At 43.5% G+C, this 22451-nt stretch overlaps 1 protein-coding gene across 3 annotated transcripts; it reads left to right on the forward strand.

Moving 5' to 3' along the window:
* The first annotated feature begins 1732 nt into the window (after positions 1-1732).
* On the forward strand, positions 1733-18485 carry ZDHHC1 (zDHHC palmitoyltransferase 1). 3 transcript variants are annotated; one of them, XM_083626493.1, is made up of 12 exons: positions 1733-2024; positions 8034-8132; positions 9239-9457; positions 9923-10098; positions 10925-11026; positions 11975-12099; positions 12422-12580; positions 13394-13506; positions 14832-14917; positions 15540-15633; positions 16915-17029; positions 17873-18485. In XM_083626493.1, the coding sequence occupies exons 3-12, from the start codon at positions 9239-9241 to the stop codon at positions 18406-18408; spliced, it is 1725 nt and encodes a 574-aa protein (XP_083482619.1). In that variant the 5' UTR covers positions 1733-2024; positions 8034-8132; the 3' UTR covers positions 18409-18485. The 3 variants fall into 3 exon arrangements, with proteins under 3 accessions (XP_083482619.1, XP_083482620.1, XP_083482618.1); XM_083626494.1 differs by lacking the exon at positions 1733-2024 and adding an exon at positions 4426-4648 and having other exon boundaries at positions 15564-15633; XM_083626492.1 differs by lacking the exon at positions 1733-2024 and adding an exon at positions 4447-4648.
* Positions 18486-22451: the final 3966 nt, after the last annotated feature.

Genomic DNA, 22451 nt, shown 5'->3' on the forward strand with positions numbered 1-22451 from the left:
AAGCAGGGACAGGGGGGCAAGTTAAACTAATGGCAAGGACCAGCAGTATCGCCAAGCAAGGAGGAGGAAGGATGGTTGGAGGGAAGACAGGGAACAAGAATGAGACTGGGGTTGAAGCTGCTTCCTGCAGTGGGAGGGGACAGAGGGCCTGACAGCCTCCCCCTTAAAATAAACCAGCAACAACAGAAGGTGGAGGTGACCTCCTGCTGGTTCTCCACTTCGGCTTCATAGGAATGTCTTCAGGGGGCTTTGCTTAGGGAGAGGCGCTTAGTATACCTTACTGGTGGCATCTAGCCCCCAGTTCAGGGCAGAGTGGTGAGGGGAGCTGTTTTGAAGAGGACATGGGCAGGATGGGTGAAAGCCTCACAGAAGTAGCACCCCACCTTCCTACAGCAGAAATATTAGCACATAGCCCTGCATCTGGAAGACAACAACTGGAAGCAACCATGCTAGGGCATGTTGACCCACTACCCCCAGCTCGCTGCTCCAGCCCCAGCTGACTGGAGTGTGAGGCCAAGTTGCTTGAGGGCATTGGAGACATCAGACGCTTCCTGCGCTCAGCCAAACTGCTGCACATTCCCCAAGGTGATCTCCATCAGCTGTCCTGCAGGAAGGATTTCAGGAGAGGCAGCAAAGACCACCTCATGGCCTGCTCTTACTGAACTTTTTCCATCCTTGGCCAAATAAGATCTATGATCAACTGCCCTGTGAGAAATATCCTGGTGACATTTTAATATTCCTTGGCCTTGTACAGATTTGTATCCCAAAGGGCAGGATGCAATTTAGTTAATTAGTTAAATAAATAAATAAGAAAGAAAGAAAGAAAGAAAGAAAGAAAGAAAGAAAGAAAGAAAGATGCTGAGAACAGGAGGGAGAAAAGCATTGAGGTGCACCATTACAGTGGTACCTCAGGTTATAGACGCTTCAGGTTACATACGCTTCAGGTTACAGACTCTGCTAACCCAGAAATATTACCTCAGGTTAAGAACTTTGCTTCAGGATGAGAACAGAAATCGTGCTCCGGCAGCGCGGCAGCAGCGGGAGGCCCCATTAGCTAAAGTGGTGCTTCAGGTTAAGAACAGTTTCAGGTTAAGTACGGGCCTCCAGAACAAATTAAGTACTTAATGTGAGGTACCACTGTACCCTGAAAATACAATCAGAAGGAACAGGAAGTAGAGATTTGGGGAGGGTGCATTCTCACATTATGGGGGTCTGCAGGAATTTTTCTGGGGTTGTGGTGGAGCAGAAGTAAAACAATGAAAAGGGGAGAGGCCTGATTTCTCACAAAACGTGAGAATACTGCCTGAACGTTTTGTCTCGTATCTTACATATGCTAGAAACACTCTTTAAAAAAAAGAGAGCTAGGAATAGGGGGGTTCATCCCCCCCATGACCCAAAGTGGAGCATCTGGTTAGAGAAGGAAAGGGGAACATTGAAGATAAAGAAGAAAGGAAGGATGATGTCTGTTCCTTAAAATACAACTTCTCTTGTCTGTTGTCTGATTAAAGCTTGCTAGCCCCGTTCAATGTCTTCCCTTCAGTACCCTCCCCTTCTTCAAGGAAAATACGTACTCCATTATTTCTCTCTGTATATTTCAACTTTTAAATGGGGTTTTTATTTTGAAGGCTGGATAGGGTGTGGTCTTGCACAGCTTCCACATCGTCATAGGCCAGAAAGGGAGTGGCAACCCACTTGTTTTTAAATATTTTGCACATTAGGTTTCTTCCAGTGTTTTGGATTTACTCCAGTAGCTCTATTTAGAGATTTCTTCACGTTTCCCAGCCAGTCAGTTTCCATCAGTGGTGCTGCCTCAAGAGAGAGAATGGAGTCCAGTACAGCCTAAGTGAAAGAAATGCAGTAATCCAAGAGGGAAGTTGTTGTGTTTTTTCTTCATTTGGGGCCTTTTCTGGTGAAGGTATGCAAGCTTTTGCATTTGACAGAGTGTCCTGGTTTTCAGGCAAAAACGAAGCGTCTGTGTGTATAACCTTACTGGAGCCACAATGGAAGCTTTTTAGTCATTTATTGTAAGTACAACCTTCAGAATAAACTGTTGAGATAATATGGAACTCTAAAAACCACTTTTATTGCCTAGGGAAATTGCTCTTTAAAAAAGAAGTTTAAATTCAACATGTTTGTAGATACCAGGTTTTTGAACTCATTTTCTGATTTTGTACAAAAGGAACAGAAACAAGTATTTTGAGACAGTATTCACATGTGTTGTGTACATGTGGAGAACATATATTTACTCTTACCAAATAAGTATTCAGTTTGTAAGAAAAGAAGTGCTAGAGCACAGATCAGCAACCAGCACTCCAAGGGGCTAGAAACAGCCCCCAATCTCATTTTATGCAGCGTCCATCACCTGAAACTACCCTATTCTTCTGCTTCATCAGAGTTCCTCCCTGTTCTGTTCCTCATTTTTCTTGTTTAAGTGAGTTCCCTCTCCATTTTTTTCTATGTAGTTTGAGAACAATTGCATCATTATTTTATTTGATAAACATAAATTGATTTTTTAACAACTTTCCCCCTGGTTGTAGGGAAAGGATGATTTTCCGTAGCTATCTGAAAACAAGCTGGTATGCTTCTACCATACCTGTTTGTATAGCACACTAAAGTAAAGAAGAATTAGCTTTCACTTTCTTTCCAGAGCAATAGCTGTAACAAACAAACAAACAAATAAATTCTGTATATCTATTTGAGAGTAATACCATCAAACCCAGTGTGGCTTACATCTGAGTAGACTAGCACAGGACTGGGACTTTAATCTGGTGAAAGCTGAATCAGGAGTCTCTATTCCAGATTACTTAATCCAGAACACTCTTTGTCTCTGGCTTTGCCCACTGCCACTGCAACCCCCTTAGGGAGTTACTCTAAAGTTGACCACCCCTGTGCTAGACCACAGAAGTCCTGTCATTTAATTTCAGGTGGGTGGGTGGGTGGGGGGTTGTAGGGGGTGCAAGACTTTCTGCATAAATTCAGAGGCAACTGTGTCTTTGATATTCTGAGATACACGAGTGACATGGAAGAAAAAGTGCCACTTTAAGAACATAACATGAGTCCTGCCGGATCAGGCCAATGGGCCCTCTACTCCAGCATCTTGTTCTCACAGTGGCTAACTAGTTCCTTATGGGAAACCATAAGCAGGACATAAGCAAGTCTGCTTGTGATTCCCAGCAACTGATATCTCCAACAAAATACTGCCTCCAATATTATGGAGGTAGACCACAACCATTATGTGGCTATTATCCATTATTCTCTAGAAATTTGACTTATCTTCTAAAGCCAACCAAGTTGGAGACCATCACTACAACTTGTGCTAGTGAATTCCATTTATTTAATCAATTTCTATACTAGCTAAACAAAATAAACGGTTTTCAACATGAGTTAAAACATCTTTAATAAACAGCAAATACAAAAAATAATACTATTGAGACCATTTTCTGTAAAACACCATTAACAACTGAATAGCGTATCCTTTTTAGTATCAAAATAAACATTACGCATAAAAGCAGCAACAAAAGTGCAAGGAGAATTCGCAGCCAACGCAGAAAGCAAATAAAGTATTCTTAAAAGATGAGGAAATGAAATATTACAAATGGAAGTTCCCTTGTAAACAGTCAGTGCAGTATTGTGGTTAGAGCAGACATCCCCAAACTCGGCCCTCCAGATGTTTGGGACTACAGTTCCCATCATCCCTGACCACTGGTCCTGTTAGGGATGATGGGAGTTGTAGTCCCAAAACAGCTGGAGGGCCGAGTTTGGGGATGCCTGGGTTAGAGTGTCAGAGTAGGACCTGGGAGACCAAATCCGTCCTTGACCATGAAGCTCACTGAGTGACCTTGAGCCAGTCACTCACTCTCATCCTCACCTACCCCACGGGGTTGCGGGAATTGGAGGACGAAAGCTATTCCACCTTGAGCTCCTTGAAGGAAGACGTGGGAAACAAATGCAATAAATAATAACACAAAATATAAACAAACTACTAAAAAGTATATATTCCAACTTAAAAAAAACACACCCCACAGCCATATGACTGACGTGCTGTGTGAGGAAGCGTTTTCTTTGGGGTCTCCTGAATCTTCAGACACTGCCTTCATTGCATGTCCAGGAGTTCCAGTACTGTATTATGAGCAGGAGAAGAAACTTTTCTCTTTTGGCACTTTTGGTCTGGAGTTGGTGTGCCTTTTGCTTCAAGCTGGAGGCGTTGGTCCCCTCTGTATTTGAAACGAGATTTGTGTGGGGCTGTGAGGAACGAACGAGTCTTCTTTCGAAGTGAGAAGCCTGATAAGGAGCCCGTTGTCCTTCGAGGAGCATTTCGGGTGCCAAAAAAATGAAGCCGCCGGATACGCCCGTGTTTTCGCGGCGAGAGCTGCAGTACCCTGTGCCTGCCAGGAGGGGGCGGGCTACCTGGGGAAACTGTGAGAGGCAGGGAGAGAGAGGCGGGGCGGGGCTTGGAAGGATGGGGGAGGAGTCGGGCCGCTGCCCTTGCTGTCGCCATGGAGACGGGCCCCGCGGCCTGACCCGCGCCGAGGAGCCTTTGGTCCAGCAGGGCCTGCCCTGAGGAAGGGGGCCCCTCAGCGCCCTCCCGATCCCGGGCATGAGGCGGGTGTGTGGCCGCCCGGAACCGCCACTGAGCTGGGGGGGGAAGGTGAGGAGGACGGATTCGGGCCCCCCTTCCCCCGGTGGGTGGGGGTTGGATTTATACAGCCGCCGGAGTGAGGCCTTTCCCGTCGGGGGGAGAGGGGGGACCGTGGACTTATGGGGTGCTCGTGGTTTTCCACGAACCTCTATGGAAGTATTTTTTGGGATGGAGGAAGGGACTCTGCCATCACCGGCGTCTTGGCTTGAGAAGAGCTGGTCTCTCTCTCTCTGGCTGTCGAGTTGAAATCTATTTTAATTTTTTTTTAATCTACTTCTGTTTAATTACTGCTAGAATTATAATAAAAGTTCTACGGAAGTGAATAGCAAGCACGATCCTGTACACGTTTACTCGGAAGTTATGCAGGCAGTTATCTGTGCACACTTTCCTAGGAGTGAGCCCCTTTGATTGGGACCCACAGTAGTATTAAGTATTTTTTTTAAATGCTTGTGGGACTTTGAAGGCTGAACAAATTTATTATGGCCATAAGCCTTCATCAGATGCATGAAGTCTTAGTTATCCAGCGTTACAGGTATAGTTATACACTGGGTGCTTCCAGACAACCTGGTTATTATTCAGTGTTCAGACATCCAGATTTATTTTCAGGGAGGCTAGACACTTTCGACCAGAGGTTTTCAACCTTTTTGAGTCCACGGCTCTCTTGATGTTTAACTGAGCTTCCTGGGCATGGCTGGACCGTAGCATGTTGAGAACTGAAAATGCAAGTTTTCCATTATTTGTGCTTTCCTTCCGCTGACTGGCTTTTTCCTAAATCCTATTTGAGGCATTTGGACAGTTGTGATTTATGAACTGGCACTTTAATTTCTCCATACTAGTAGCCTCTGAACGTCTCTTCATATACTACACCTAATTTTCTAAAGCGTGGGCCGCTGTTTCTCTGAAAGGTACCTCAGTTTTCACTTTTCAGAACTCGGAAAGGCATGTGGAAAAATAACTCCCCTTCTTCCCAGCTTGGAGACAATATGTTTGCTTCCAGTTCTAACCAACCAGATCACTATATTTCCTTCCTCAATTAGCCTTTGATAATTCTGATAACTTTTAAACACCCACTCACCAGCTAGTTCTTACTGAGGTGGTAGACAGTGTTTGAAACTCTCATTGTTTTAGGTGCATTTTGCAACTTGGAATTTCATTAGCATGAGCAGTTTCTGAGTTCTGGGCGCAGTACTGCACCTAAAATTTCAGAATAAGACTGCAGTGTGGAAGCAAAGGAGGACTTTTTTCTGCCTCCCCATTTCCAGCTACTCTCTGAAGACTGGAGAAGAGACCCTCTTAAGAATATTAGGGTGGTGGACAGGGGAAAGACTAGACTATGTGAAAAAATGGAACATAATATTTTAGCTGTAGCACATTCATTTTCAGCAGTGTATTCTTGTTATTAAAAAAGCGCACCTAGACATTCCGTTGTTGTTCCCATAACCTAGGTTTAAGGTGCCATTTAGCTCCTAGCTTTCATATCTCAGTTTCTAACACTAGTGGTAGACCTGTGTCTGGGCTGTACCACTGCAGACTGTGGGGATGCTCACATAACTGAATGGTCTTTTGTACAAAAAGTGTTCTCTATGTAGTAAACTAGCTTGTCTAGGAGAAGATTTCTCCTAGAATCATTTTGCTTGACATAAAGGGTAATAGTGATAGTTGGAGTAGACCCATTGAGATTAATGGTTCTCTTCTGATTTAGCTGGACTCCATTATATGAGTGCCCCCCTACTTGGACAGACTGAAGTTGTGCAGCCTAGACAAAGGTTTACCATTTCAGTGAGAACTAGATTGTAGTATTGTTCATTGCCACCCCAATCTCTGAGCAGTATGAGATTCCAGAGGTTCCAGTTGCTTACTCAGGGTTCATGTTTCCTTTGGAATAAGGTTTGGCAGAGACTGTGGTGTCTTTATGATATATGGTTTGGCTGACATCCATCTGTCTCAGGAGACAATGGAAGAGTATGCTTTCGGGGGTGAAGTCAAACTATTGGAGAGTTACAGTGCCTGCTGTGGCTGTAGAGACCAATAGGGGAGAGACATGTTTTGTTGCAGCTGGGGCAGATGAAGGCATCTGGTTGTGCTGATGCAAGTGTACCAAGGCATTTCTTCTTTCTGCACTCCTCCCAGTGGTCATTTGTCCTCTGGTCACTGCTGTGAATATACAACATGACTGACTGATATATGGTTTATTTACACATATATACAACCTGGGTGCATGATGAGGGTGGTCACAGCATTAACAACCCAGTTTGGTCTTGCTTCTCCTATAGCATTGGATTCAAATGAAAATCAGGCACTCCCCACCTCTCTCTGACTTAACAGCCTACTGCTTTTACACATCTAGCTCATATCACTCAACTATCAACTCTGGCGTTTGTCTTTCTAACTACCAGCAAGTTGAGGGAAATCATAGTGTGATTGATGCTGTGTAAATTCCTGAACCCTCAGGTACAATATAAGACTTGACTAGGTACGGGAGCTTCTGTTAAGTGCTGTCTAGCAGAGCTATAGATTTATATATAGTTGTCTCCTTAATCATCTGCTGTGATTCATAATAATATGAGTGTTTACAACACTTTTTTTTAATCCTCACAACATCCTGTAAAACAGTCTAATATTACTATCCCTGTTTTCCAAATGAAGAAGTCTGGATCAGAAAAAATAGTGGCTTCCCTAAACCCGTGTGGTGCGTACATGATAGAGATCAGATTTTAACTAGAGACATCCAGACTACACAAGCTTTCTGTGGTTGCCATTTGTGGTTGCTCTTTCAAAAAATGTTTGCAATCCCTGACTACGAAAATTTGTGTGTTGTGTATTTGAGTAGTGTGAGCACATGTGTGCAGTCCTTGTGTTGTAGTGTGTGTTTATAAGAAAAGTGTCTAGGAGACCTGGCAATACACTAGTGTTGTGTTTCCTAGGGAGTGGCATCAAAAGTCACTCTGCCAATGCATAAAATCAGTTGCTTTAGCCTCTGCTTAAAAAACAAAAACAACCTCTGTTAAAGGAGAATCATGAATTTTCACCTCTTATAGAAGTGTCTGTTGTGTTCCAGTTTCACCAGCCAAAGCAGACAGTGGATAGCTTGCCTCTTTTAGCTTTTGTAGTTCAGCTAGTTTCATATACTGGAGAATGAAGTGGGCTTTGCTTTGCAATAAAGGATGACCTATTTGGTGGGCTTTTCCATCACACCTGTCTTCACTGGATAGAGATGAAATGGGTCAAAAAGTACCCAGCAAAAGATACAAAATTGTTTTTTAAAATAGTATTACTTAAAATGTAAAATATCACTTTTGTATTGAAGGCTTTGGCACAGAAGCCTTTATGTATTTTTTCAAAAGATTGTTTTTGATATGATTTAATCCTTCTAATTTACTCTGACTATCTACAGAGAAAAGGACTGTGGGCCTTATGAGAACATTTTAAGAGCTACATGATCAGATTAAAGGAGCCTGCACTGAGAAACTGAGGCCACCATCTTGCGGCTGGGGTAAGGGAAGCCTCCATGACTTCTGCAACTTTTATAGTCTTCCATGGCCTTGGGCTACTCCAGGTTACACACACCTTGTGAAGCTTAGAGTTTTCATGTGACGTCTTTGCTTGTTTGTAATAAATATCAAGTAAGGGTACTTGTATTAGATTTGTGCAGAAGACAAAGTAGCTGAATTTGTGGAGATAATCCAGTCCTCCTCTTCCCTATGTTTGCTTGTCAAAGTACTTAGACATACATACCGGTTAAAGGCAGACATATGGACAGAGGAGGGAAAACTTTGCTTCAGAACTACTTATGTTTGGTGAGGTATGTTTCCACAGTGCACTAGAACACACATACCCATTCAGCTACAGGGGTTGGGATGCAAAGCATTACACAGTTCTCACCTAGAGCAATAGCACACTTGGCAACATTGCACCTATCTCAACACCTAACAGTATAACAGATGTAAAGTTTAGATCTGGTCTAAGCAAACCTCCAAAAAGACAAGGCAAGCTGCAGTATTGTCTTATGGGGTGGTCTTTTTATTATTTATTTATTTCATAATTTTGATACACTGCTTGCTTTTTAAAAACCTCCAAGTGGTTTACAGAACAATAACATTATCAATAGAAGCAACTGTTTGAAATGTGTTTTTTTAAAAAAAAATCAGCAATAAACTAAACAGATTAAAACACACACAAACATTCTACAAATCAGGTTGGGCTTGTCTGAAGAAAACTGTGTTTAGCAGGCACTGAAAAGAGGACAGTGAAGGTGTCTGCCTGATGTCAATAGGCAGGAGGTTCCAAAGTGTGGGTGCTGCCATACTTAAAGATCCATTTCCTACAAATGTAGAACAAATTATATTATGTGGCACCTGTAACAGTGCCAGTTCCACAGATCAAAGTAGTCAAGTGGGTATATTTGGGCAATGCAATTGATCTTTCAGATAAATAAAGCTACACAAGCTGTGGTACATTATGCTGCCATCTCTCTGGTGTTTAGACAGGCCTTTTCTGCACGGAAAGCTTTGACTGAGAGAGGTTTTATCCCTGTAAAATTTGTCTTCTGGGCCTCTTTCAAGAAAGCATTTTCTCATTTTTCTCTTCTGCTTCTGGTAGATGAACATCTGCAATAAACCACCTAATAAGACAGCACCAGAGAAGAGTGATGAAGCAGCTCATGAGGTCCAGTCCCAGCATGCCCGGAGAAATGGCTGGAGCTGGCCTCCACATCCATTCCAGTTTGTTGCTTGGCTGCTCTACCTCTTCTTTGCAGTGGTTGGCTTTGGTGTCCTTGTGCCACTCCTGCCTGCGCACTGGGTTCCTGCTGGGTATATTGTATCCTTGCATATTGATGTTTCAGCATAGTATTGCAAATACAGCTGTCACAATTACTGGTGAGGGTAATTTAGGAATGGTAGAAAACCTTTGGTGAGCAAAATCACTGAGTGTTCCTGCTGTTCAGACTGTACCCTTACTTTACTGTAATTTGTAGGATTGTTGCATTTGAGCAGTATCTTACGCTTTCTAGAAGAAGAATTGCAATTTTCTGTACACTAATGGCTCATGCCATTTTGCTGTGTCCGTTTGCTCTCAACGCTGCCCACATCCCTTGTTAATTTTACTTTTCCTGTGCCTTTGTGAATGAATGGTAATTTGAATCCTTTGACTCACTTGGTAACAAAAGATACCTTTTTCTTAACTGAAGAGATTAAAAACTGATATTTTGCCCGATTAAATGGGACCTTGAAAATGAGAAGTCAGTATATTTGTAGAGACAACCCTTAACTGTGTTCACTTCAGTGTCCCGGAGTGTTTTTTCTCTGCCATCTAGTAGTTCATCTTACAGCAGTTTCTATTGACCCAGCTGACGACGGTGTGCGAGAGAAGAATTACCAGGGGCCACTCACTACTTTCAATCGAAGCCAGCATGCTCACGTCATTGAAAACCGCCACTGTCACATCTGTGATGTCAATGTGTAAGTAATAGTCTTGCTCTTCCTTGTGTTTTCTGTAAGTTTATTGCATTGAATCCTCTCACAGACAGCAGTCAAGTATTGGAAATATCAGATGAAGCATGTGTGTAATAGTTGTGGAGTTATATTCTACCTTCATTAGAGAACTGGAGATTTATTGAGCACAAGGCTGTCAACTAAATACCCATTTGTGGTTCCAGAAGCAGTCCAGTCCTTAATTTTTCCTCAGTTCAAGTTATGGAAACAAATACTGCCAGGGCAATGATTTTTCCTGTTGGTAGGGTCCTGTGTTTTTGTTGTTGCTTCATTTCACTGGAAGCCAGTGGCTCTGCTACATTGGTGACAGGAAGTCATGGACAGTGCAATAACCACCAGCACCATTGTGTTTGTGCATTGGACACAGTGGTTAGGTAGGGATTTTGGCTTGCCCGACATACTCGTCTTTCAGTATTTTTATTGTAGCATTAAGAGAGAGGCTAGAATGATCTTGCTCAGGTGTGCTGGCAGGAAGCATAAAAGTCAGCAGCAATTAAGAAAAGAGCAATGGTCTCATGCTGCTTCATTGCATTTAAGTGGGAGTTGCATTGTTGCAAAACATATAAGTAGGCTCAATTGGGTTTGTAGCCTGAGAGAAAGAAACAGGGGAAGAAAGAGAGTGTATAATGTTGGTCTTTAGTAGACTTAGGTGTGCTATACTTCCCCTTTTCTTTGTGTTTTAGGCATCTAACGTAGCATCCCAGACTGTGAGAGGCATGAGCAACAAACTATAATTAGTTCTGTTTTGCAGGTTTTATCCACTCTAACATGAACATTCCTTTCTTATTGTTAGGAGCTCCAGATCAAAGCACTGTGGGACCTGCAACAAGTGTGTGTGTGGATTTGATCATCACTGCATGTGGCTTAACAACTGTGTGGGAGAGAGGAACTATTGGTATGGGTCATGTCTTTCACAGCATTAATCCACACAAGCAAAGCTACTGTGCAGGACTGTTGAATCATCCCTGTGCCTTGTGCTTCAGCCACTATTGTCCAAATACCTAGTTTCTCTCCTTTTCAAAATTATAGCATACTCCATACAAATCAGAGAGCACCCTTAAGTTTGCAGGCAGAATTGTATGCCTACTTCTTCAGTAGCTTTTAAAAGGGAGCACAGAGTAGAACTTATTTAGCCAAATATTAGGGATCTCTGTCCAAATGCTTATTTTGAACCCTAACTCAAACAGCTGGACATAGAGCTCACTTTCTTGCTCTGTTCCTTCTGGCTACTGAAGGTTAAGCTTTGTCCTCTTTTAGTAGCTCTGAAGTAGGTGATGCCTACCTTTTTTGGCATGTGTGTCACAAGTCAAACTTAAATTAGCTTAGAGTTCTGTAGTGTGTGCCACAGTACATGCACATCCCTCTGGCCTTTGAGGCAAAAAAAAAAATATCCCAACTTCGCTTATACACGGATGTGGTCTGAGCAGACAACGATTGACCAGGAAAGGGATCCAAGGGTCATGGTGAATAGTTTAAAAAAACCCACAAACCCAGTGTGCATTAGTTATAAAAATATGAATTCCATGTTCAGGGTCATTAGGAACAGAATTGAAAACAAAACTGCCAATATCATAATGCTGTTATACAAATCTATGGTGTGACCTCTCGGAGTGCCATGTTCTGGGAGTGAACTTTCAAAAGGATGTTGTAGAGCAGGAAAAAGTTGCAGAAAAGGGCATGAGCAACTCTCTTATGAGGAAAGACCATAACGTTGGGGGCTTTTTGGTTTAGAAAGAAAAGCAAGTTGCATAAAATTATGAATAGTATGGAGAAAGTGGATGGGAAGAACCGGGATCATTCAACAGACAGTGTAGTGCTAACTGACCTTCTATTTCCTTGGCAGGCTTTTTCTGAACAGTGTGATATCTGCCATCCTAGGCCTTCTCCTAATCCTACTCATTGCTTGCTACATTTTTGTGGAGTTCTTCCTTAACCCCATGAGACTGCGCACAGACCAGCACTTTGAAGGTATCAACCCACACTCTGCATGAGGAACTGTCTCAATGTGAACACTTTGTTCAACTAGGTTCCCTGAGGGAGCACCTCTAGTGATAAGTATCCCAATTATCATACACTATTACAGCATACTATGATCAAGAGTGGCATGATGCAGTTTCTTAAATAGTTAACATCTATAAAGAGGTGTTCAAGCTCAAAGCTTCTTAGAAATTGTTCCCTTTGACCTGAGCAGCAAACGTATTTTGCACCTTCTCAGTATCACTCCCCTTCAGATGTTCCATGGCTCCAGACTTGGCTTCAATTTCCTTATTTGTATAATTCTGTTTTCTAGGCCTGAAGAACCAGACGGATGTGTGGTTTGTGTTCCTTCCTGCTGCTCCCATTGAGACACAAGGACCTGCCATTTTGGGTTTGACTGGGGTTCTGATTCTCCTGGGGCTGCTGACTCTGTTCCTGTTGGGTCACCTGCTGATCTTCCACATTTACCTCAGTAGGTATCACTTTTTATCCTGCAGTTCATGTTAATTGGGAACCCCCGCTGTGCACATGCTGTGTAAGGAGCAACTGGGATATGTTTTCTATTGTCTATATAAATACTCTGTAGAGACTATAAAAAGAAGTAAGTATTTGCACACAGGCTTCCAATCTAAGGCACAATACAAAAGGAAAAGGAAATGAGAGAAGAGAAAAGACAAGCAAATTCAGATACTAAGTCTTAAAGTTACATAATTCCCCTTATAAGTGACCAGCTGAACCGGCCACTGAGGAGGCAGTTTTGGGAGAAGAGAGGCCAAATAGCAGTTGGTCCCAGCTAAGCTGATGTAGTTGGTCTCTCTTCTCTCTGCTCAGATTCGTCTTACTCTTCTTAGCATTTTTATTCCAACAGTTGTCTGCTTCCGTTTCCCAGTGGTTGAGTGTGTGTCTATCCTGACTTTCAAATGGTGGGGTAGTAATAAGCAGAATGGCAATTGTACCTTCCCATTAAAATATCTTTCTAAAGTGTGAATGAAGGTGAAGGTGGCTGGGGCATACATTCACTTATGGCCTGGATAGACAGTGGAGTTCATAGTACTCTCCCATCACAGTTCTCCAAGGACCACCCATGACTGTTTTGTTTGGATTGGAGTATTTTGCATGCACTGTTTACTTAACTCTTTGATTTAACAATGAAAAATATATTATTTATTGAGAACCCAGAAGGAGGATGTTAGTTAATAATTTTGAGCTTTTCCACCTTTATTCATGCAGTGTTTGAGCTGGCAGATTTTCTATCATTTAATTCTTCTCTTTTCTGTTTCATTAGTGTGGCATCGATTGACCACCTACGAATACATTGTGCAGCAACGCCCACCTCAGGAGATGAAAGATCCTGTCAAGCAGCTAGAATCCTGCCCTCCTCAAGTGAGGCCTATTCAGGTATTGCAGGGGTGACCAACCTGTGACCTATGGGCTGGATCTGACCTGACAAGGCACACAGAGTAGTTTGCTGGCTCCTGCAGCTTATCTTCCAGTCTCAGCATGGTAGCACCCATTACTGAGATTGAGAGTCAGAGTACTCTGCCTGCTCTTTAGAGATGAAGTGTAAAAGGCAGCACTGTGGTGGTGGTTTTTTAAAACCTACATTGGGAATGTATTTAAAATCTTACCATAAAAGGTCTTTCTCTCGAGAGCTGGCAAAGCTGCTTTCTGCAGGGATTGGGGAACTCAGTCGGGCAGCTGATCCAATTGTGCCTCTCCCTGCCCCACACCTGGCATCAGGTTTGGATGAAATGACCTTGTGGGCCCAATTGGGACCCATGTCAAGCCAAGTTGCACCCACAGTCCTGGGATTTCCCAACCCTGATATAGATAGAAAAATCTCCTTTAACTCAATGTTTCTAGCAGAGGGCATTGATTTGGTTTATATAAATGACCCTTATATTTGGATCATTTAATACTGACCAAAGTATTCTTTTAAGAGAAACACAGCATTTACAACTTCTTTAAAAAGAAGAATTTTAAAAGGAATTTTAAAAAGAATAATAAAAAAAATTGATTCTCATGCAGCATATGTCTTGGAATGTATAGACAGTATTCACATTGACAATAAATTCAGTTGTACAATTTAAAGAAATCATCCATTCCAAGTGGATTTTGTGCACTTTGGGTACAAAGTGATCTTCCATAGTCTCTCAGCACTGCATGGTGAGAGACAGTTTAGCTTGTATACTTGAATCTAGCTTTGAGCTGAATTTCAAATATGTAAGAAACTTGTGCAGACTAAAACCAAGCTGTCAAAGGGAGGTGTAAGCCATGACTTGAACATGGCATTAATAGGGAGCTGGTGACTTTTAAAATGAAGTGACTGATAGTGTTGGTGCTCAACTAAACACAGCAAAATTTTATATAGTTCATAAACAATTGCCCAAGCCTTTCATGTTTTTATCATCTAAAATACAACTAGAAAAAGTGAACTATATGCAAGTGTCTCTCATTTTTATTTTGGTTGAGATTTTTTAAGATGCTGCAATCTATGCATGTTTACTTGGGAACAACCCCCATGGAACATACTAGGACCTCCTTCTGGGAAAATATATTATAGGACCAGGCTTTTAAAAAGTAACGATGATGTTGAAATCTACAGGTACCTGAGCTAAATTTTACAGTAATTTTGACTTACAATAAAGAGAAGGAAACTAACTTGTCAGGATGTCTGGGTTGTTCACTTGCCTCTGTTTTAAAATAACTCTTGCACATTTCAGGAAATGCAGTTTTATGTAGGAAGCCTTGGATATACCAATCCTGAGATCCAGGTGGAAGACTCTACAGGATTAGCATCTGGGGAAGAGTGAGTAAAGCTGATGTCAAGTTTCTTTTCATATAACTGAGCTTACCTAGAAGCTGTTCTAGAGTCACAGCAGGTAGTTTAATGAAGTCACTCTGAGGGGAGGAAAAATTAGCACTTCCAGTTTTTCCAGGCATCTGAGGTGTCATAACACCATTCTCAATGTACATAATCTCATAGGTACAAGTAGAGAGGTTAGCTGTTTGTGTGAATGGGCTATAAGAGAAGTTTCCCTGTGTATATATGTTATTAAAGGGACACATGGAGCAACTTTTATCAAAGCATTTCCTCAAATCATGGAAAAGAGATTAAATACAAATTATAATATTAAGATGAAATATACAGAAATTCTCCACATTGCAAATGGATTTCACATGAAGAAGAAAATTATGTTAAACTATTATAATTTACATGGTGTGACATTTTTATTTTGTTACTTCTTGTTTTTGTATTTTAAAAAAGCAAAAACTGAAGGCATTTCTTCTTTCTGAAGAAATTCTGGGAGTTCAGACTAGAACTCCAGTAGCAAAGGCTTGATGGGCCGACAAAGGAGGTGAAGCTTTTATTTATTGCATTGTAGATGGATTGGTATGTAAGAAATCAGCACTGCCTGTTCTGTTTTCAGCCTAACCAAGTTCTGCATTCGCAGTGATGGCTCAGACACCAAGCTCATCCTCACCCCTGAGCAATCAGAGGTGCAAGATGGAGACCAGCCACAGGTGAGAGATAGAGCTGTGAGTTGTAGTCTTTTGTGCTGGGGCTGTGCTGCTGCGCCTGATCTTGGGGCATAAGTCATCATGCCACACTTCCTCTTTCATCTGCAGCTGTTATCATTTACAGCTGAATTTGTATCCCTTCTGTGGTTAGTAGCCCTTTATCTGCTTGTATCCTTCCATTGAAGCAAAATTACAAAGTTCATACTTTGATGGCAGTGTGAGGAATGGGGTTCTGAATGCTCTTAAACTGAAAGCATTGTTGTACTGAGGCTAAATATGAAAAGGGTCAGATGTGCACTTTCTCCTTCTTTTCCATGTTTTCATGGAAAATCATCTCTCTCATTCTGAGGGTATTTATTACTTTTTTTTAAAAAAATTGTATACCACTTAACTGTAAAAAACAATAACCCTCCTCTAGGCAGTTCACACACACACACACACACACACACAGAGAGAGAGAGAGAGAGAGAGAGAGAGAGAGAGAGAGAGAGAGAGAGGCTGAAAAATAGTGACTGGCCCAAGATTACCGAGTGTGCATCATGGCTGAGAAGAGATTTGAACCTGAATCTCCCAAGCCCCAGACCAACATTCTAATGTCTACATCACACTGACTCTCAATCATCAGTTATAAAACTATTTTAAAATGGAAGGAAGTGGTGCTAGTTTGATACCTACCAACTTGCTCATTGTTTTACTTTTTATCTCTCCTCCCTCCTTTCTTAAAGGGGCTCAGTCGGACCACATTGTTCTTTGCCCTTGCTCACTGCCTCCCCTCCCCATCCTCAGAATGACTGCTCCTAGGTCACCCTGCAAGCTTCAAGGCTCAGTGGGAATTTTAACTCTGGTCATCCAGGTCCTTCTTTGTCACTCTAATCCAGGATTGGCTAACCACCCAAAGCATTTTTCCCTGCCTCCAAGTCCCCATCTGTTGTGGCAGTTGCAAAGCCATTGTTGTTTTTTGTTTCTCTCTGCTCAGCCCACTCCCTATTGGAAACACAACTCACTTTCTCCCTGGTCATCAGATTAATCATTTTATGAACAGGAAGGGAGTGATAACACTCCCTCTTCAGTTGATCGGCACAGATCAGCTGAAGCAGGAGGCTGTGTGATTATTCCCATGAGTGTAGCATGAGAGTGTATTTTGGCCACACCACTGGCATTCAACCCCAGTGGGCTGGCCAAGGGTGAATCTGGGCTTCAGGCCACTAAAAGGTTAGCCACCCCTCCTCTAACCATTAAAATTGCAATGATTTTAAGCAGATTTGTCTTGTTGTGTAACTTCAGAAAAAGAAGAAGAAGAAAAGGAGAAAGAAGTTGCATAAGCTCCCCTCTTCTGTGTCAGAAGAAAGATCCAAGATGGCTGATGGCCCATGGTCCTCTCTTCCAGCTTTACAACCAGGTAAAAGAAAAAGGTGGAGAGAGTCAGAAGTAGAAAGTATTCGAATAGAGTTTCTGGGGTCATGAATGGTGTATGAAGGCAGGCATTTTCTCTTCCTTCATCATTGCACAGCCTCTAAACATTGGAGCATTTCTTCTCAGCAGCAGAAACCATATAACTCTTACTGTATTATCACATGTGACCACTAGCTGACCAATCAGTAGATTCCAGATTTAACTGCAGAGCTGCCACCTCTTCTTTCTCTAGATCACTTCTTTCTACGTGCTCTAAACATACATGTTTGCCTCTTGGCCTTTCTTGTGGAACAGGGGTGGTGGATAGGATCCAGCTGCTGGGCCTGATCCTGAGTTCCCCTGAGTATGCTAGGTGGGCAAGGTGGCCTACCTGTCAGTTCCTGTCAGTCATCAGGTGATGCAACAGAACTTACTAGTGTAAATGCTGGTCAGTACTTAAAGCAAACCCCTCTTTGTGTGGGGATTGGCTGCACTGTAGAGTTCCTAATTGAAACATGCCAGTTGGGAATTCAGAAGCACAGGCAATCCCTGCAAGGCTTGTTGTCACCACCAATCAGGTGATTGATGCTGATGGCAAGCCTTACTTGCCAAGGAACAATCAGGGGCACACTTTAAGGTTTCCAGTTATTGATTTGCAGCCACATCTCTACCTGCCCACATTTGATACCACATATAAGGTCATGTGTGGTTTGTGGAAGATGTCTTCACAGGGCATATTACGAGCCCTTCCAGACTTAATTTGGTCTGTGGTCTGGAGGTTCCCCGCCGTTGCTGCTGAAGGAGGGAAATATCATTTCCTAACACCCTCTTCCTCCTCTTATGTTTGCAGAACTTTCCATCACAGGTGCCACCACCTCAACATCCTCGTCCTCCAGCCTTCGCCTTCCCATGCCGGCTGCCCCTCCCAAAATAGTCACACCCACAGGCAGCAACGGTCCCGTCCAGGCCGCAGGTCCTCCAGCTGACTACCATTCCGAGTCAGCCGAGTCCATGGATGAGATCCCTGTGGCTCAGACGCGTCTGGGGAGCAGTGCCCCAAATGCAGCTTCCCAGAGCAACGCTCGGCATCTCCCCTTCCCCACTGTCCACTCCAGAGGGGGAGGAGAGAAGCACCAGAACACCACGCACAACCCAAAAGACAAGAACTGTCAGCCACCTGCAGGGCAGCGGGTGGAAGAGCTGGAACTGTCTCCTAAGATCCCAACCATCTTTGTGAGCAAAAGCAGTGGGGAGCCACCTGTCCCCAAACCCTGGTCCGGTGAAACATCATTTGAACCCCCCCACAGAAAATGCTCCAGTAAACGGCACGTGGATGATCAGGACTGCCACGTATGGGACTCAACCACCAGTTCAACTGCAGCTTAGACATCCTAAGAGCCAAGGCAGAAGAAGGGATGTGTGGGCTGCTCACTCTCCAAATATATTCCTGTTCAAGGATTTAATCTTGAGTCATCTGTCTTGCTCTCTGGAGCTGGCTGTTCATGGCTCCTTGTTAACCTGCCTTTTGTGGATGGGGGAGAGGGCTTATTCCATCATCTTTGTAGCTTTTGCAGGGAAGTCATTTTGCCTTTGAAGGCCAACGGAATTGTAGAAATCTGCTCCTGGGCAACAGTCTTTCCTCACTGATGGGTACCAGGAGGTTTGAAGGTTTAAGGCTAAGCCTTATAGGTGGTTGGAATCTTATTTCAAGCTCTCTTACAGATCCCACAGAAGCAAGCCTGTGCCCTTTGCTTAACGCAGTGCATTCCTATGGGGTGCCAAAAGCAGCTACCACAACAGTGCAAGGGGCAGGGTGGGAAAGTCACTCGTCCTACAGTAGCATGGATTACACTCTCCTCTGGAAACAACTCCCTGTTTTTCTATCTCTCTGTCTGAAAGGGTTTTCTCTTTTTCGTGATGGCTTATTCTTGTCTTGTAATGCAGATTCACTGGCCTCCCAGTGGAGGACTTGCATTGATGGCCAGGGGCCAGAACCAGGGACATTGAGTGGGTGGCTTCCCTTGAAAATGCTGTCTGGGGAAAATAAGGCTCTTTGCAAGCTGTGCAAGGAGATAAGGTCCTAGGACGAGGCTCCTGGGTGCTTGTGAACCTCCTCAGTGTTTCACTGCTTGCTATGGAGAGGGACCATGTGATGGAGCACATGCTCTGCAGTTCGAGCAGGGCGGGGAACCTGTCATCCCTTCCAGGTGGCGGGCCGCAGTTTCCCCACTTCTGCCCTAGAAGTCTCGTGTTCCATCCCTGGCATCTTTAGTTTATAAAGGCACAGGTAAACAGTACGCGAGACTGTGCCTGCGACCCTGGAGAACCACTGCCAGTCAGGGAAGACAACACTGGTCTAGACTGACGAATAGGTTGGCCTCTTGCAAAGCAGCTTCTGATGTTCACGCAGCAATATTCTCGGGCTCCTTGAACAGCTCTGTTTACAATAAAAAAACATTTCTATGCTCTTTGCTAAACATTTTTCTCCACCACCACCCCGACTTTTGTGCCTTTGGTGAGGATGAGCAGCAGTTTTACCTCTTTAGAGGCCCAAAATGTTTCAGTGCAGATTCGCTTGGATCCTGAATGCAGCACCCCTCCGCTCTGAAAATGTTGTAACCTTTTTTTGGGTGGGGGTGCGGTCAGCCCTTTAGTACCTCTTCAAATAACTGCACTTTTCAACTGGTTAAATACTCAGAGGACAAATCTGATTTTATCTCTACTGGAACATTTGGGAATCATTATCAGTAGAAATAAAATCAGATTAGTCTTCTGAAAGGACAGCTCAAGTAGGAGAGCACATTTGTTTCAATTCACAAGCTCTTGGGGGTCAATTCCTGGCATCTTGAATAAAAGGATATCAATGTCAGGGATGGGAGTGATTCTGCTTTGCCTGAATTTCTGGAGAACTGCCAGTCAGAGTTAGTGCTGAGCTAGATGGATTAATGGTCTGTGTTGGTATAAGGCATCTTTCTATGTTCAGCATATTAGAAATGACTCATAATACAACATTCAACCTAAGTCCTGGTTCTAGATGTGTTGAAGAATAACCAGTCTTCAAAATCTGCAAATTAAAGTAATCTACAGAGTAGGCTTGTAAGTCCTACAGCAGCCAATACTTGCAGCAGTCAAAACTGAGGGATTACGAATCTAGAGTAATCTTTACCAATGCTCTCTAATCAGGTGGTCTCTAAAGACCAAACAGCAGCTTTAAAGTGATTTGGGTGATGATTTTCATCTGGAAAATGGAAGGGAAGGGAACTTTTAACCTCCTCCCACAATGCCTTAGTCCCAGCCAGATTCCCTTTCCCTCACAATCCCAGATCTCCCACTGTTAGATCTAGTTGTGCATCATTGGCTCTTACAAAAATAAACCTCTAATGGCCTCTAGAGGGCAGACTCTGAACAGAAGTGCACCAGAGTCCTGAACTCTACTTGCATCTGCTGCTGCTGTGTGCTGGGTTGCTTGATGTATTAAACCTGACAGACACAGCACTCTTCCCTTTCTCTAATCCCCTAAGAGGCATCTGGAAGACATTTAAGACAAAAGCAAGTGGTCCTTTCTGGGTTTGGAATGAAAAACTATGCATGTTGCTGCTGCCAGATTGTGTAGGGTGTGGATTGCTTGGCCAATCTCTCCCTGAGATGTGCTGTGTGCAGGTGGCTTCATAGGAACATCTACAGCCAAGACCAGAGCAGAGATGGTTTCCCGTCCACCTTTCAGTGTGTTACGACATCTTGTTCTCCAGACTCCTCCTTTCCCCCTCCCTTTGGAGAAATCCGTTTGAGGCTGTGTCCTTCCTCTTGTTCTGATGCTGGAGGTGGTGGCAGCACCTATATTTCTGCCAACATCGCTACAGGGCAGCCTTTGCGAAGCTGGTGCCTCCAGATGTTTTGGACTGCACAGCCACTGTAGTTGTAGTTCAAAACCTGGAAGGCACCAGCTTCACAAAGGCTGCACACTGCAGCAGGCTTAGCCATGCTGATGAGTGCAATGGGAGTGAGGTGTCCTATCCCTTGCAGCAAGGGGAAAGAGAGCTTGTTTGAAGCCTGTAAAATGTGCTGTGTGGATGAAACAGCAGGGCAAATGCCCACTGAAAGCCAGGGGCCTAGCTAGAATTTGCTGGTTGCCCTCCTGCTGTGTGCCCTTGGTTTGCCCCTGGAGAGCAGTTGCTCTCAGCCAGCCAGCTCAGTGTCTCATTTCCTTCCCCCTGCTGTGCTCAGCTGCCAAGAGGAATCCAGCAGCTGCCCCACAAGGTTGCAGGATGCCTGCCGTCTAACTTGTATCGGCTCATTTCCTTTCAGATCTCCCTAGGGTGCCCCCCTCCACCTTGGCTCCAGTGACTCTCTTCCGTGACACTTAACCGGGGCTTATGCTCCCTCTTTGGCTGTTGTGGGTGCTTGCAGAAACTACCTGCTGGCCTCCTGCCATCCTTAGGAAGATATTGGCAGTTACTTGCTCCTGTGGCCTTTCAAGACCACCCACCCCACTACACAGGCACAATTGTAGGTCTCCACGGGGCAACTGAGCTTAATGGAAACTACAGCAAGTTGTTGAGTAATGGACATTTACCGTATTTTTCGCTCTATAAGACGCACCAGACCACAAGACGCACCTAGTTTTTGGAGGAAGAAAACAAGAAAAAAAATATTCTGAATCTCAGATGCCAGAACAGCAAGAGGGATCACTGTGCAGTGAAAGCAGCAATCCCTCTTGCTGTTCTGGCTTTTGGGATAGCTGCGCAGCCTGCATTCGCTCCATAAGACGCACACACATTTCCCCTTACTTTTTAGGAGGGAAAAAGTGAGTCTTATAGAGCAAAAAATACGGTAAATGTGGAACAGCCTTGGGAACTCCATGGCCATTTTTTTTAAAGGCTGAAAAGGAAGTAGAAGTCTCTTTATTCTTAATTCCCATGGAACAATGAGAATATTTAGTTATTAATGGTGTTGTTTTGTGTTCCACTTTACACTCCTCTGTTTGAAGGGCTGCTGTTTAGTTTAAAGATGAATCCTAAGAAGGGAGATCAGGGGCCTTGAATTTGCCCATCCATATTTAGTGTCTGGACAGCACACTGTGCATGCATGTAGGTCGCCTAGTCACAATCTCTATGGTGGTGAGAGGTATAGTATTAAATTATACTAATTATTTTTCATTTTACATGTCTAAAATAGCACATGCACTTCTGTTTCTCCTTTCATCCTCTTTTTGTGTGTGTGATGCATTTCCTCTTTCTCTGTGATATGTAGCGGTAAGTTTGCCACCCTAATCAGTGCACCCCTATCATTTTCCTGCTGAGGAGTTCAAGGCAGCCATCATGGCTCCTTTCCACTTTCATTTTTATCCTCAGAATAACCCTTTGAGGTCAATTAGACTGAGAGATGGTGACTGCTCCAAAGTTACTCAGTGAGCTGCTACTCCTGGGTTG

Source organism: Podarcis filfolensis (assembly GCF_964270895.1).
Source record: "Podarcis filfolensis genome assembly, chromosome: 8".
Lineage (NCBI taxonomy): Eukaryota > Metazoa > Chordata > Lepidosauria > Squamata > Lacertidae > Podarcis > Podarcis filfolensis.